Here is a 14,343-nt window from a genome sequence, read left to right on the forward strand (position 1 = left end):
ATTGAGTGCAAACAACTGCTTTAAATAATTCAATGGCCTCAGTTATTCTTGGCTGGTGGAGTCCCAGCCCAGAGCAGTGCAAATGTCTGGGTGTTGTGTAAAATGGAGGCTTTCCTCTTTTTTTTTGGTGAAAAATATGATTAAAATGACCTTTTGAAAAAGTCTGTAGAGTGATTAAGAAGAAGAGAATGTGAAATGTAAATTATTTCTGCCAGTTGGGTCAATGACTTGTGGCCTGGAGGTGAATGAGTATTCTTCTAGTCCTTTTCAAAGTGTGGAATAATTTTGGTGATTTTGATAAATGGGGTTGGATTTCTTTGTTTGCTTTACTTTCTTTCTTTGCTCTTGTTGAGGGACACTGGTGCTATTTGGAACAGCACCTTAGAACTATTAAAAAACGATTACAGAGATGGGGATAATGGACATTAGAGTTTATTTGTTAGTTAGCCCAAATATTTTCCCTCCTATTTTTGGTAGGAAACTCAATTTTCCTTTCACACCAATCCTTCCAGGCCGTTTGTTCTCATCCCTTCAATCTTTTATTCCCATTTCATTCCTCTTTCCTTTCGTCTGTCTGTTGTTTCCTTTCTGTTCACTTTTAACCTCAAAGGCCCTTTTTTTGCTGTTGCTGCTTTTGTTTTGGGGTTGATTTGTTTGTTTTTTAACTAAAGGTGCAAAAGGAATAAACTAGTGATCCTGAGACCCCACACTGAATTCTTTGTAAAGTCTTCTTTTCTTCCCCAGAGTTCCAATATTCCTGGAGTTCAGTGGAATCCTGTAGGATTCTGGATCATTTGGTACCAAGTTTTGGCAAAGATTTTAATTCAGGAACTTTCAAATAATTTCTGCGAATTCTCTATTTTCCCAAACCGTCTTAATCCTTGAAGAAATTAATTTAATGGTAACCTGTAATACCAAAAAATGTGGGTGAAGTCTGTCCAGATCCACTCTCCAGGGTTCCTTTGAAATAATAGGAATTTAAGGCCACTTTTTTAAGCAATGCCTTGATTTAATGACTGATTATGTTTTAGGATTATCACTAATATAGGGACAGTTCCATCCTTTCATAATGGAAATAGAACATTGATCCAGGTGATTCTTCTGGGACCAGAGGGATTGGAACAGAAACTTCCAGCTGGAGGTAGGCAGCTGACTCAGCAAATCTGCTCCTGGAAGCTTTTGAAAGGGAATGCAATACCCCTGGAATTAGAGCCAGGATAAAAACATCTGGGCCTTGAGAGCAGCAGAGCATTGCTTCAGTGGAAAATATTATGTCCTCCAGCCTAAGAGCTTCAGGTTGCAGAAGGACCTGTCAGAGTGTATGGGGGTTTTAAACATTTTTATATTTATTTTCACTGAAAGGAGGAGAGGAGGCCGCTGATGCAGGTGGAGGTTGGGTTGTTCTGTGATACAAAACAACCTGTGCTTGGGCTTTTTTGCAGGCAGCCCAAATGGTGGGAAGCATTTTGTAGCAAAACAAGGCAAGTGCATTTCTTCTTTACAATCTCTCTGAATTTAAGAGTTTTCAGAGTTTAAAAAAAAAAAAAAAAAAGTTCTTTGGTTGTGCCACTTGTTATTTTTCTGGCCAGATACAAACACTGCAGAGCATTGGTTAGAGCAACACTGGGAGTCTCTGGGGCATTCTCTGTGTTGGTGGGGGGATGAGAGCCCTGTTCTGTGCCAGGGGCTCCCCTTGGGGTGCCAGCCCCTCCTCTCAGTGCCAGCCCCTCCTCTCGGTGCCAGCCCTTCCTCTCAGTGCCAGCCCTTCCTCTCAGTGCCAGCCCCTCCTCTCGGTGCCAGCCCCTCCTCTCGGTGCCAGCCCCTCCTCTCGGTGCCAGCCCTTCCTCTCAGTGCCAGCCCCTCCCTCTCAGTGCCAGCCCTTCCTCTCAGTGCCAGTGTCTCCATTTGATTCCCAGCTGGAGCAGAGCCCGTGGTTGTACCAGAAAGTTTCTCCTGCAGGGAGCCCAGGCTGGAGCAGCCCAGCTCCTGGTGCCCAGCTCCTGGTGCCCAGCTCCTGGTGCCACCTCTGGAGTTTTGTGCTGCCTGCCTGCCTGTAGAACTTCTGTTTGACCCTTCAAACACGTTTCCAGCCCACTGGAGACACACTTTGATTTGAAGCAGTGCTTATTCACAAAGAAAATCCTGGGAGCAAACACAGGGAAGAGGCTTTTAGATCAATGCTGCTCCCTTGGGGAGCTCAGACTTTTTGCACTAACAGTGGTGCCAATACTGTGATTTTTATTAAGCAAAAATAGAGATATTACTAATGGCTCTTCCCTTTCTCCCTTCCAACTACCTGAATATTTGAATAACAATAGAAAGTGCAACTTCATATCATTACATAGAACCAAGATTTAAAAAAGCAAAGTTTGAAGGAGTGGGGTTATTTTAGGGTATAATGGCAGATTTTTAAGAAGTGTTGCAAGATGTTTTTGCAAGTTCTGTTCACCTTGAAATACTTTTTGTCCAGTTATTGCATAAATGCTGGGGAAAGAACACAACTTGTAGTTTTACAGGTGCACAGGGACACAGTGCAATTGCAATGATAATTATTTTTAGATAGTTAAGAGTTGTTAAACCACCCAGTAAAGTCAGAGCTGTTTTACTCTGCTGTCAGGTGCTTCTTAGGTCATTATCCTTTTTGTCCTGTACTGCTCTGGAGCATCCTTGGATATTTTTTGGTGTTTTGTTGCTTCCCCAAGCACTTTTGATTATTTCTGTGATACCTTTTTTTCTCTGCTGACAAAGTGTGATCCATTCATGACATGAATCAATGCTAAAGTATTTAAGGAATACTTTAGGTAAAGAAATTAGCACGACAAGAGTTAAATAAGCCAGAATTTTTCTGTTAGACCTCCTCTTTTCTCTACTATTTTCTACTCCACAACTCCCTGCCAGGAGGTGATGGATCCTGCAGGAAAAGCACATCCCCAGCAACCTGAAGTTAACTCCCCAGGTTTGATCCAATGGTGAAAATTACAATTAACTTGCCTTAGGGTGAAACACATTAAACAAATCTCTGGGTTTGCTTCATGACCTGGAAGCCCCCTAATGTGATTTTTGGCACTGTATAAAACCAAGCAGCAAATGGAAAAGGGCAAAGCTGCTCCTTTGTGGGCACACACAGGAGCGTTTGGCCTTGGAGTGCAGCATAATGGAAGGAGAAAACAGCTCCTCTCATCCCCAAAGTTCCAGAACATTCCAAAAACTCTTCAAAAGAGAGTGCTGGCAGGGATGGATGGTAGAGCTGCACACTGAGCTCCAAGTTTTTATGGCTCATGGTTTACAGGTGTCTTTAAATTGCAGAAAGGAATAAAAGGGAAAAGCTGTCCCAGTAAACATCCCTCAGTGCATGGGAAGATGACTGATTCTTTCTAACAAGATTTTCTGCTCTCTTGGAGGAAGACCATTTGTTAATAAACCATTTGAGAATCCATTTTTAAGGGATTTAATAAAATATACACAGGCTGTCTTCCAGTGCAGGAGCTATTATTCCCTTGGGTGGGAGGAGTGAGTGACTGGGGGCATTAATGGTTCCTTCCTGTGATTCCTGGCATTAGATCTTGCTCCCATTTGCACTTTTCCAACCCAAAGTGAAATATTTTTTTATGAGAAACCCGCACTTGGTTCCTGGCTCTTTTGAGGCATGTGTGTGTTCTATATTTTATTTATTTGTATTCAGTCAGCTCCATAATTCTTGTTGTTTTAGTGTCTGTTCATGCCATGGGTCCTGTGTTTTTGTGGATACAAGGAAAGTTTCCATATCTAGCAAACTCCATTAATGGAAGAAGTAATAGCTGTTGTGTGAATTAAATGAATTGCTCCAGTCTTGCCAAAGATTTCATGAATAATTCCCATTTTTCCATCAAAATCACAGATTTTTGTTGTGATGGTTGCTGTCGATGAAAGCTGAAGCTTGGCCCAAGAGAGACTTGCCTGGAGGGGCTGGGGAACCCACAAAGAGAAAAGATGTTTTCTTAAGAATTTGGATAAAGGTTTTCTCCTCCTGCCATCTTTGCAGTTCTGAATATAAATTTTACTACTTTCAAATACAAGAGAAATATGGTGGAATTGAGGGATTCAGGGATTTTTGTGAGGAATCTTGCCTTTCTGGCAAGAGCATTTCCTAGGGGTGTGTTGGTAAGAAATACCACTGGGTTGGACAAGAGGAAAGGAGAAAATCAGAGGTGAGTGACCTTGGAAGTCAAAGGCTGGATGGTTTTATGAATATAAAAGTGAGATTCAGCTCTACCCAAGTGTTCTCTCCTTTGGCATGGCTGGCAGTGCCAGGAGCCAGCTCAGCAGGGATTGCTGAGTGGGGCCCAGGCAGCCCCCAGGTGCACAGGAGCAGGATTGAAACCTGGGAAGTTAATGATGTTAGAGTCCCTGGCAGATCCCAAATGGATGTACTTAGAGCTGTAATGTGTTTGATTCTTTGCTTTCCCAGAATTATCTCCACATCACATCCAAGAACTGAGGATGGCAAGATGGACACTCATTGCTCAGTCACAGGATTACAGCCCTTATAGAAAAAGAGATTACAGACAGGATGCTGCCGGGAAATGACAGAGCTGGGAGGGAAAGGGACAGACAGGAGGACAGACACATTTAACAGAAATGATTTATTCTGCAGCTACAGCTGTGTGGGGGAAACTGTTCCTACTGCTCATCACTTACTCTCTCTGTGCTTGCTTGCTAGCTAATGGTGTCACATCAGTAGTAAAGCAAGAGTAATTCCCTGAGCAGAGGCTGGGACAAAACAGGGAAAATGTGAACTAACAGCATTTGTCCCCTCTTGTGAGGAACCCATCCAAATTCTTCATGTCAGAGAATGAGTTCAGATCTCTAGTGCTGAGGACATGAAAAATGCAAAGGGCCTTGTAACCAGTTTCCTATAAATTCTCAAATGTGACAACAATTAGTTGTCATTAGTTCTGCTTCACTGTAGCACTTTAAACTGTGGATTTGGACACGGGACAGATTATTTTTGTAACAATCACCCATTCAAGATCCTGGGATCTTGGCTGGAGTGCACTGGAAACAAGTGGGCTGCAGTGAAGGGATGCTGTGGCTTTTGGAGGAATGAAGCAGGGCAAGTGCAGCTTCCAGATGGAGCAGTTTGTGTAGCCTGGAGCAAAGTATGGAAAAGTCTTCAGGAGGGAAGTGCAGACACAGTAAGAGCACAGCCCTTCCTGCAGAACCTGTGAGTTTAAATCTCATATATGAACTGCACAGAGTCAGTAGCACACTAAAGATGACTGAGCAGCAAAAGGGTGAAATAAAGGATTTAATTCTGTCCATTGACCCAGAGCTCCTTGGTTCACCCTGGAATGTGTTGCTTGCCTTGCCCTTCTCTCAAGGGCAGCACTCTGCAGCTCAAGGAGGGACTTTTTTGCTCCCTGACTTGATAAAATTCAATGTAGAAGTTGATGCATTTGCTAAATAGCCCCCACCCAGGTGACTTCAGATTCTGTGCTAATTTTAAACTCTGATTTCTGTAATACAACATTTTCCCTATTTGCATTAAAAGTGGGACAAGTTTATTTGAACATGTTCTGACTTGGAGGGAAATGTGCACAGTTCAGAATTTGGGGGGTGTAACAAAGCTGAGGGGCTCTTCAAGAAGCAGAGGAGGCTGAAAAATCCTACATCAATATTTCATCCCCCAACTTCTCTCTGTAAATTTAAAAGTATTGAAAAGTTCTGGAAATTTAAGATACAAAGGCTTGTTTCAAATTAATTTGGAATTTGTTTCTCATCTTACTTATTAATCATAAAACAGGTCGCTTCCTTTTTTTTTTTTTAGATGACATTCCTCTATTTGGAGGAATACCACAAGATGCTCTTTAATGGCCACTGTCATAGATTTAGAGAGTTTTGCTTTGAGAACTCAAAAATCTGCATTATTTCTAATTAGCAAAATAAGTGCTCCCCCTGATTCCCAAATGCTGCACAGCTGAAGTTCTGTGCATGGTAGGAAAACTTGCATTTACAAACACAAAAACTGAATAATACAACTTCATTGAAAGAAGTGTCTTTGTGTGCTTTATTTGAGCAGTTGCAGTGGTTGACATGGATTTTTCTGTTGGTTCTCAGATGCTGGACAAGTTAAAGGATCGGTGGATGCACACTGGCTTGTGGAGGAAGCTGGAGGATGTTAAAACAGTCATTGCAGAGCCCCAGGGAGGGGCCAAGAGTGACTTTGATGAGCTGCTGAAAATCTACTATGATGCAATCAAATGTAAAGGAGAAAAAGGTACATTTTTCAGCCATTCAAAATAGTTGATGCAGACTCTTCAAGTAAAAGTAAAGGTTTAACTTTTTTTTTTTGTTGCAGATACACATTGTTCTTGCATAATTAATTACCCCTATATTATAGAATGTAAAATTATTTTGCTATTTAATGGTCAGAAACAGAATATTATTGATCAAAGTGAATTTAGTCTCATCATTAAGCCAATCACCTTTTCCAGCCAGTATATTATACTATATAAAGTTTAGTTCTTTAGGAGATGTTGGTACAAGTTTCTCCTGATGCCCAGCTTGTCCCTGGGATGATGAGTGTTCTGTGCTGCTGCAGATGGAGCTCTGCTGATAGCTGTGTGCAGAGGGAAGGTCAGTGAGGGGCTGGATTTCTGTGATGAGAACGCCAGGGCAGTTGTGACCATCGGGATCCCCTTCCCAAACGTGAAGGACCTTCAGGTAGGACATCACTCCAGGGCTGAACTTGATTTTTATGTCATCTTCAAAAAAACTAAATAAGCACAAAATAGAGTTTTATGTCATCTTCAAAATGAAATATGCACAAAATGCCTTTTTTTTTGTTTACCTTTGAACTTCTCTCCATCCCATTTGAATTGAGTGACCTTGCACAGGTAAGAGGTAGAGCACGGCTTTAAATAATGCAGGTATTGCAGAAAATAGAAACTTTTAATACTGTTTTTTTCATACAAACTTTTTAATACTGCTTTAAATTAGGCAGGTTTTGCAGAAATCAGGTGGAAAGATAAGGACTGTTTAATTATGTTATTATTTTACAATATAACTGTGTATGTCTCACTGCTTTCATTGTCTCACCTTTCTAATCCCATTGCCTTCTTTAGTGTAATTATTTGTCCCACTTCAGCACAGAGTGCACATGGAAACTTTTTCCAAACTTGTGCTGCTTTATTAGCTTGCAGTTTTGAAGCATGAATTTATGACACAACATAAACTCTTCCTGGATACTGAGGACAGCACTATTTGGAATATTCAAGCTTCATGTAACTTTAGGCAAAACCTTGTAAGCACCTTATAAGAATAACATTTGGAAATGGCTGCAGTTAAATAAATCTGAAACTATTTGTGTTTTTCAGGAGGTGGTGAAAGCAGCATCCTGTTGCACTGCTGTGTAATTGCCCACCTCAACACTTCCTTCCTTTTGACTTGAGCAGGGCTTGTCTGACAGAGATGATGTTCCATTCAAGCAGGCTGGAAGGAAAAGAAAGCCAATAAATATAGAAAAGTATTTTTCTAGGCTTTCTGCTTATGAAAAAAAGGTTTATTAATGGGTAGCTTGTAATATCACTTCTTTCTAGGGGTCTGTGCCACTGAGGTGCTGCCACTGCTCCCAGGCACTGTCACTGCCCTGTCCTGTGTTCCTTTGAGACCGTTTGGGACTGCTCTGTGAAGCCAAGAAACAAAGTGAAGGATCACAGAATAAATAAATACCAGGGGCAGCTGGATTCTGGTCCTCACTAATGCCAAATCAAACAAGAAAATCATAGGTTTGCACTTGAAAGGCCAAACAGCTTTGGTTTGAGAGATGTGTTCTGAGCTTAAGTGAACAAGCAAAGGCTTCTTTGTTGTCTGCAGCATGTGCCTAATTCCAGCCTTGCTGGGAAAAACCACATCCTACAAGGGCCAGCGAGGCTGTGTTAGTGCAGTTCTTCCAATGTTTGCAGAATTCCTTGGAGCACTTACTCAGCCACAACATTCTTTGTCCTTCTGAAATATAATGCACTCCACTGTAGTGTAAAAATTCACATTTAAAGAGTACTCAGCCTCCTTTCTGGGGTTAGAAATGTTGGTTTGTAGGGGCATGTGCTGACAAGGAATTTTGGAAATCCTTTGTTGTATGGCTGGAACTCTACAATTAATGCCAAAGGATTTCCTGAAAATCAATGGATTTGAGTTCTAAATGATACAAAATTAGGTTGAAAAAAAATGTATTATGAGTGAATTATCTTCACAGTGGATTATGATTTGATTTTACCTTGAGGTGATCCAAATATTTCAAATAACAGGATCAGAGGCACTACAACCCATTTCTGATAAGTATATTTTAAAAATCAGTGTTCTGTTGAACTATTTTTTCAAATTAGACAGAAGAAAACCTCTAAATTTTTCAGTAGGGCTAGAAACAGTAGCAGCCAAATTGCAAGCAGCTCAAGGTCTGAGTGTTTAGAGATGGGAATGCCCAAAGCTCTGCAGTGATCAATTCTGGATGAGAGAAGTGCAGGCACCAGTCTCAGCATGAGATTTGCAGAGCTGCTGTATGGCAAAGCTCCTTGCAGGATGCTGGAGGAAATTTGTTTTATTTTAAATGTCTTTATATTGAATAGGGTTTTGTTTTGGTCAAGCCTTTTGGGTTGTCAAATCCCCAGAAATTCTGGATTCATGCTCATTTTTTTTACCAGGTGAGTTGCAAGAAGGGTAAAGTGAAGAAGGGTCACTCTGAAGAAAGTTATTAGTATCTTTGTAGAAATATAAAAGAAATTTGGAAGATTAAGCATCTTTTTCAGCTCAGGAAAGGAGTTGGAATTCCCTACGAAACGGTTTAAGTTTAGAGAATAGCTGCACACTAGTTGGTTGGTGTTTCTTTGAACTTTGTAGGTCAAGCAGAAAACTGGGTAAAGCTTGGAACTTCTGGGGAGAACCTTGAGTTTTCAGCAGACATAAAATTCAAACCACAGTGGCACAGGCCAGGTTGGACTTGGACAGAAAATTATGCATCTGTGGCTCTCACACAGCAATGGGTGCTCAGCAGAGGTACCAGAGTAGGAAACTGATAAGATGATGAATAATGACATTCCTTTAAAAATAGGAAATGCAATTGATTAACAACTCCCTTGGAATAGCCATGAATTATATGCTTCTGGGATTGGTTTAAATCACTAAAAAGTGCTGGGCTTCTACATGAAAAAACACTTGAATGTCTGCTTTTTGGGTTAATAAAAGTCCTCTTAAGCCTCAATTCCATAACCCCTTACTCCTGCACAGAGCTTTTACTTGTGTGAGTAATCCCTTTAATACTGCCAGGACTGAGCACAACCAACAGGGTTTGTGGGATTGGACCTTTGGAGAACAATATTTTATGTTGGCAGTTTGATGTTGGCTCATCTCCACTAATATGACTTGTCTGTGATCAACCTGCTTTCTAAATATGTTTTATGATTTGTAACTTGATTGAGCTGTAATATTCGAGAACATAAATAATGTGACAGCAAGAGATGGATAATCCCACAGAGGTGTTATCTGATGCTAACATACTGTTAATTAACTTCTCTTAGATATTTTGAAGTGTAGCATTTTGAATCCAGACATCAATCTTGGGCAAGAGGCTCATTGTCAAGTGTGATGAATAATATCCAATTTTAGTTTTTCCATATGTTTGTGCTAAATATATGCCACAAATCCTGGTATTAAATGGCAAACATTTGAATTCCTTGAGTAACTGTGTGCTTTCATAAGTTACAGTAGTTTCTGTGGAGGCTTTTAAGATAATATTTTACTTTCACTCCAACATTTTTAGGCAAATTATATCTTAGGTTCACTGCTTTTCACAAAGAGAAGAGTCTAAAACACTTTGTCAGAGTTAGGGAGAAAGAAATGATTCAGGCTCAGAAGTAGGACCTGATTATAAACAAAACTGATTGAAGAAAGAGGCCAACCCCCTAATTCTATGTTATTGCAAAGGGTTTCATATTGCTGAAGAATCAGGTTGCTAAAAGAAAATAATATAAAAGAAAATGTTCAAGGATTGCTCAAAGCTCTGGTGCTCTCAATGGTAGAGTTTGGCTCCAGTAAAGCAGGAAAATTTATTTCAGAGCCAAAAATGACTTCTTTGGCTGTGACCAGGATTTCCTCTGCCTACCTCTGGGACCTGAAAGTAGAGGTAGGAAAATCTGATTTTGGAGCCAAGTGTGACTTGTTTAGTTCAAGTCATAATTTACTGTTCTTACCTTGGGGAGCTGAAAAGAAAGAGCTCGCTGGGAAATGTTGATAATGGGCAGCTCTGAAGGGCAGGCACTGAGCTCCCCTGCCCAGAGAGCATTTCTGCACTTCCACCTCTCCAGATGCTTTTGATCCTGCTACAGGAGAGTGAATGAATCATGGAACAGCCAGCAGGACTGGACCAAAATACAGCAGAAAATGCAGCAAGTCCAACTCTCTCACACCAGCAGAGGCTGGGAGTTGTGAGCAGTGGCCATGCTCAGTTTGCCTTTAATGGGAATTATTTCCCATGGCTGCCATTGGGGGAATATCTCTTTTATTCTTTCCACTGTCATGGCTTGTAACACCAAGGAAATCAGCACTTCAATTACAATTTTCTGAGCTTTATGTAACTTAATGATACAAAAATTTTGCAGCTCTTTGGCTGAGGTTTCCACTTCTCCTATCTCAACAAACTGAGGTATTTCTATCGTTTCAGAATGATGATGTGTTTCAATATTGAATTTCTAGTCCTTGTGGCAGTTTTTAAGCTTATATGTTTTGTGTCCCTTGAAAGGAGAAAGAATCTTGTGCTACGTGATTGCTGAAAAAATTAATTTCTTATTTACCATATTCTAGGAAAAGCAAGATTCCTAAGAAAATTATTGTTATTTTAACATTTAATTTAAATTATTATTATGCTTCACCAGAGTTGGGAAACATCCCTTGCACTGTATTATTTTCATCTTGTCTTTGCATCAGTTAAAAATATATTTTCATTAATTAATAAAGAAATATGGGCAAAACCAGTACAGAAGATGACATTTTATGGAGAGGTTATATTTAGTAGAAAATTCACTGTGAAGTTAAGAATTTTTTAGGGATAGAAGATTTTTAATTTCTTCTTATTCCAGTACTGTGAGAAAAAATTCCAAATACAAAGTGGGGAGCAGAAGACCATTTCTGGAACTTTCATGGGTGCTGTGGTAGCACTGAGATACCTCCATTTGAATGACCTTAATAAATTATTCTAATTGACAGAATCTAGTTTGGTAAAATTCAGCTAATAATAATTTGCTTATTCCATATTATTTATGTATTAACACTGCACTTGGAATGCTTGGAACATTTAAAAATAAAATTCTGCCATAATATCTTTTTCCTGTGGGCTAATAAATGGGAATATTGTGTTTAGACATGGCTTTGAGTGGGTCTGTGAGGGGTGAGGATGTTTGAAGCTCGTTCTGTGACTCACCCAGGTCTTTACTTGCATTATTTCTGTTAAACCTCCCAGCCCTTGTTCCTTCTTTTGAAGTGAGTGAAATGCTGCACTGTTCAGTGCTGCTTCTATTTAAAAATGTTCAGATGTAAAAGAAAAGAAATGGGTTTTCATGTCTTAACTTTCCTGCACTCACAAACTTTTATGGTTCCTTGGCATTCGTCAGGAGGAAAGTAGATGGCAGGCGTGTTCCTGAAAAATTCTAATTATTGCTGTTTCAGGTGGAACACAGACTCTTAAGTGGACACATGAGATTTTTAGGATGGGAGATTTGCTTAAAAAACATTTTTATGTCTTTTTTTGGGATGGAAGCAGGATTGACCACCTGGTATTTTCTCTGCTTGTTTGTTTTTAAGACGTAAAGAATTAGTAGATGCTAAACATGAACGTGTCTTAAAAAAATTTTTTGGATGATGTGAGCAGTGTCTTTGTTTTCATTACTATTTTTCCTCTCATAAAACCAGAGAAACAAGTTAGTGGAATGGCAGAAAATGTTTCTATCCATTTTCTGCTTTTGCTTTCCATGAAGGAGAGCGTTGGGGAGGGAAGGGCAGGAGCTGATCCAGGTGTGGCTGTGCCACCTCCACCTGTCCATGCAGGGACACAGGCCCAGCTTTATTGGCCTTTTCCAGCTCTTTTCTCTTCCTTTAACCTACCAGAGCCAACAGGAGGCAGTTGGAGATGTTTGTGAGGTGATGTCCTATCAAAGAACAGACCTGACTTGTCAAACCAAAAAAATTGTAAACTCTTACTTATATTTGTTCTTAAAAAGCAAAGTTTGCATTTGGTTCAGTGAAGCAATGCATTAAAAATACCCCTCAAAACTTTGCCAGATGAAGTAAAACCAAACACGGTTCATTTTTCTGATTTAAATTGTACAAAATAAACAAATGGGCTTAGCCCATTCGGCCTTCATGTCGTGGTACTGGCACTGATAAATTAGTTTACTATCAGTATCCGGACTGATTTTTCTTTAGAAATAATTAGTCCACAATAGATTGATATTTCTATGCTTTGCTTTAAATACTGTTTGTGTATTCTGAATAAACCTGGTTCAGCCTGGTGTGTTGCTAAACAACTGCAGGTTCTGTGTGTGAATTTGCAGATTATTTTGGGGGTCAAAACCAAGCTGTAGGTTTTGAGATCCTCTTCTCAGCTTTGTACCATGAACTAACTCATATAAGTCTGAGTTTCTTCACGTGAAGGAATATCACCACAGGTGATTTATTTTAAAATCTAACGTAACAAATGTCATTTAACATTGTGGTCATTGGAGAAAAACCTCTATTGCTAATTCTGTTTGAAAAATACACTTGAGTTGTAGCACAAACTGCCTCCAAATATCTTTCCAATCCTTTAAAAAAAAAAAAATTGTTCATGGCATTTATCTTTTTTCGCTGCCGTTTCCCAGTTAATGTTGCAGAGTGAAAGATGTCAGAGTAATTAAGCACTGAAAGCAGGAGAGCTTTGCAGGTGGAACGTGGGGAGCTCGGAGTGAGCGTGGCTGTGCCCGTGACCTCCCAGACAGATCAAAGCCTAATCTGGGTGACAGCTACAGGATGGCAGAGCTTGCCAGGGGCCTTGTGCAGCTCTTTGTCTGCAAATCCTGCCCCAGAGCTGGGAGGATGTTTTTAAGGATGAACAGGTAAAAGTAAAAGGCTGTCTTTTGACATTTTAACTAATCCCTTCTAGCCTGTGCTTTCCTGCACATTGTGGATATTTGCTAGCAGGAGGCACTGGCTTTTTCACATATGTAACATGTCAGCTTGAATCTGGCGTGGAATTGATGGGGGGGAATGCAGCAGTTGCACAATGAAATAGATTCTGATTGCATTAAAATGACAGGCCCTGGCCTTTTACCTGCAGAGCCTCCCCCTGCAAACTGAACTCGCAGCAATGCAGGTTGGCATCGTCCCTGCTGAAGCAGGAGCACTGCAGGGAGAAAATAGGATGGTTATTTTCTGGTAACTCTTTTGAAATTAATAGAAGGAAGTTTTAGTGATATGTTACACCATTAGAGCAAGGGTTTGGGATTTAAACCCTCCCAAACTCATGGGGTTTTATATTAAAAAATGGGGTTTATATAATTTGAGCAATGAAATATCATTGGTGGTGTGCATACAAGCAGTAAACTTGATAACACTGACTTGTATTAGAAGAATGTGTAAGTAATGTATTTTATTTAGATGATCTGATTTGCATTTTATTGTTACTTCAGTGTGTTTATGCAGGTATTTAAAAATAATGTCATTTTTCAGCATAAGACACAGGAGCAGTTATTCCAACACCGTTTGCACAGTCTGCTGGCAAAGTAAGGGGCTGATAAACCTCCATTTGTTTCAAATGACCATAATCTTACTGCTAACACAATTCTTCCAAAAAGTAAATAGTTATAAAACTGACCAGGGCTAGAAGACAAGTGCAAAATGCACAGGAGTGTATTGTCAATGGTTATGTTTTAAAGGCTTCAGTGAACTTTTCCATCATTGTTCCTCATTTCCAGAGGTGAGCAGTACCCTTTTCTTTTTCCAGGTAGTATTTCAGTTTGTAGAAATGCACAGATAAAGCCAAGTTCCTTTTTAAGGAATGGTTTAATGTTCATAGACCGTTCAGAAGAAATCATCTTCTGTTTGGAAAATTAAAAAAGGAAACCTCACATGCCAGTCAGTAAATTCTGAGTGACTGGAACAAATATTAAATCTGTGAAATCAAACTGAATTTACTTTCTGGCTGTAAAGATTGAATTTGTAAATTTGACAGGCAATTTAAAGGGCATAAGTACATAAAATAAAATTTCTTATCCAAATGCAACTTGAAAGTTACCTGTCAGAAGAGGTTAGAAGTCTGCTGTTTTCTCTCCTGAAGCGTGT

General features: G+C 39.8%; 1 protein-coding gene across 1 annotated transcript in view; it reads left to right on the forward strand.

The window, feature by feature from the left end:
- BRIP1 (BRCA1 interacting DNA helicase 1) overlaps positions 1–14,343 on the forward strand; it is a 49,962-nt gene that overhangs the window by 25,420 nt on the left and 10,199 nt on the right. The window contains exons 15-16 of the mRNA XM_077787566.1: positions 6,097–6,256; positions 6,581–6,702. Of these exons, the coding sequence (XP_077643692.1) occupies positions 6,097–6,256; positions 6,581–6,702 (282 nt within the window). The remainder of the gene's footprint in view (positions 1–6,096; positions 6,257–6,580; positions 6,703–14,343) is intronic.

This window comes from Lonchura striata, chromosome 20 (assembly GCF_046129695.1).
Source record: "Lonchura striata isolate bLonStr1 chromosome 20, bLonStr1.mat, whole genome shotgun sequence".
Lineage (NCBI taxonomy): Eukaryota > Metazoa > Chordata > Aves > Passeriformes > Estrildidae > Lonchura > Lonchura striata.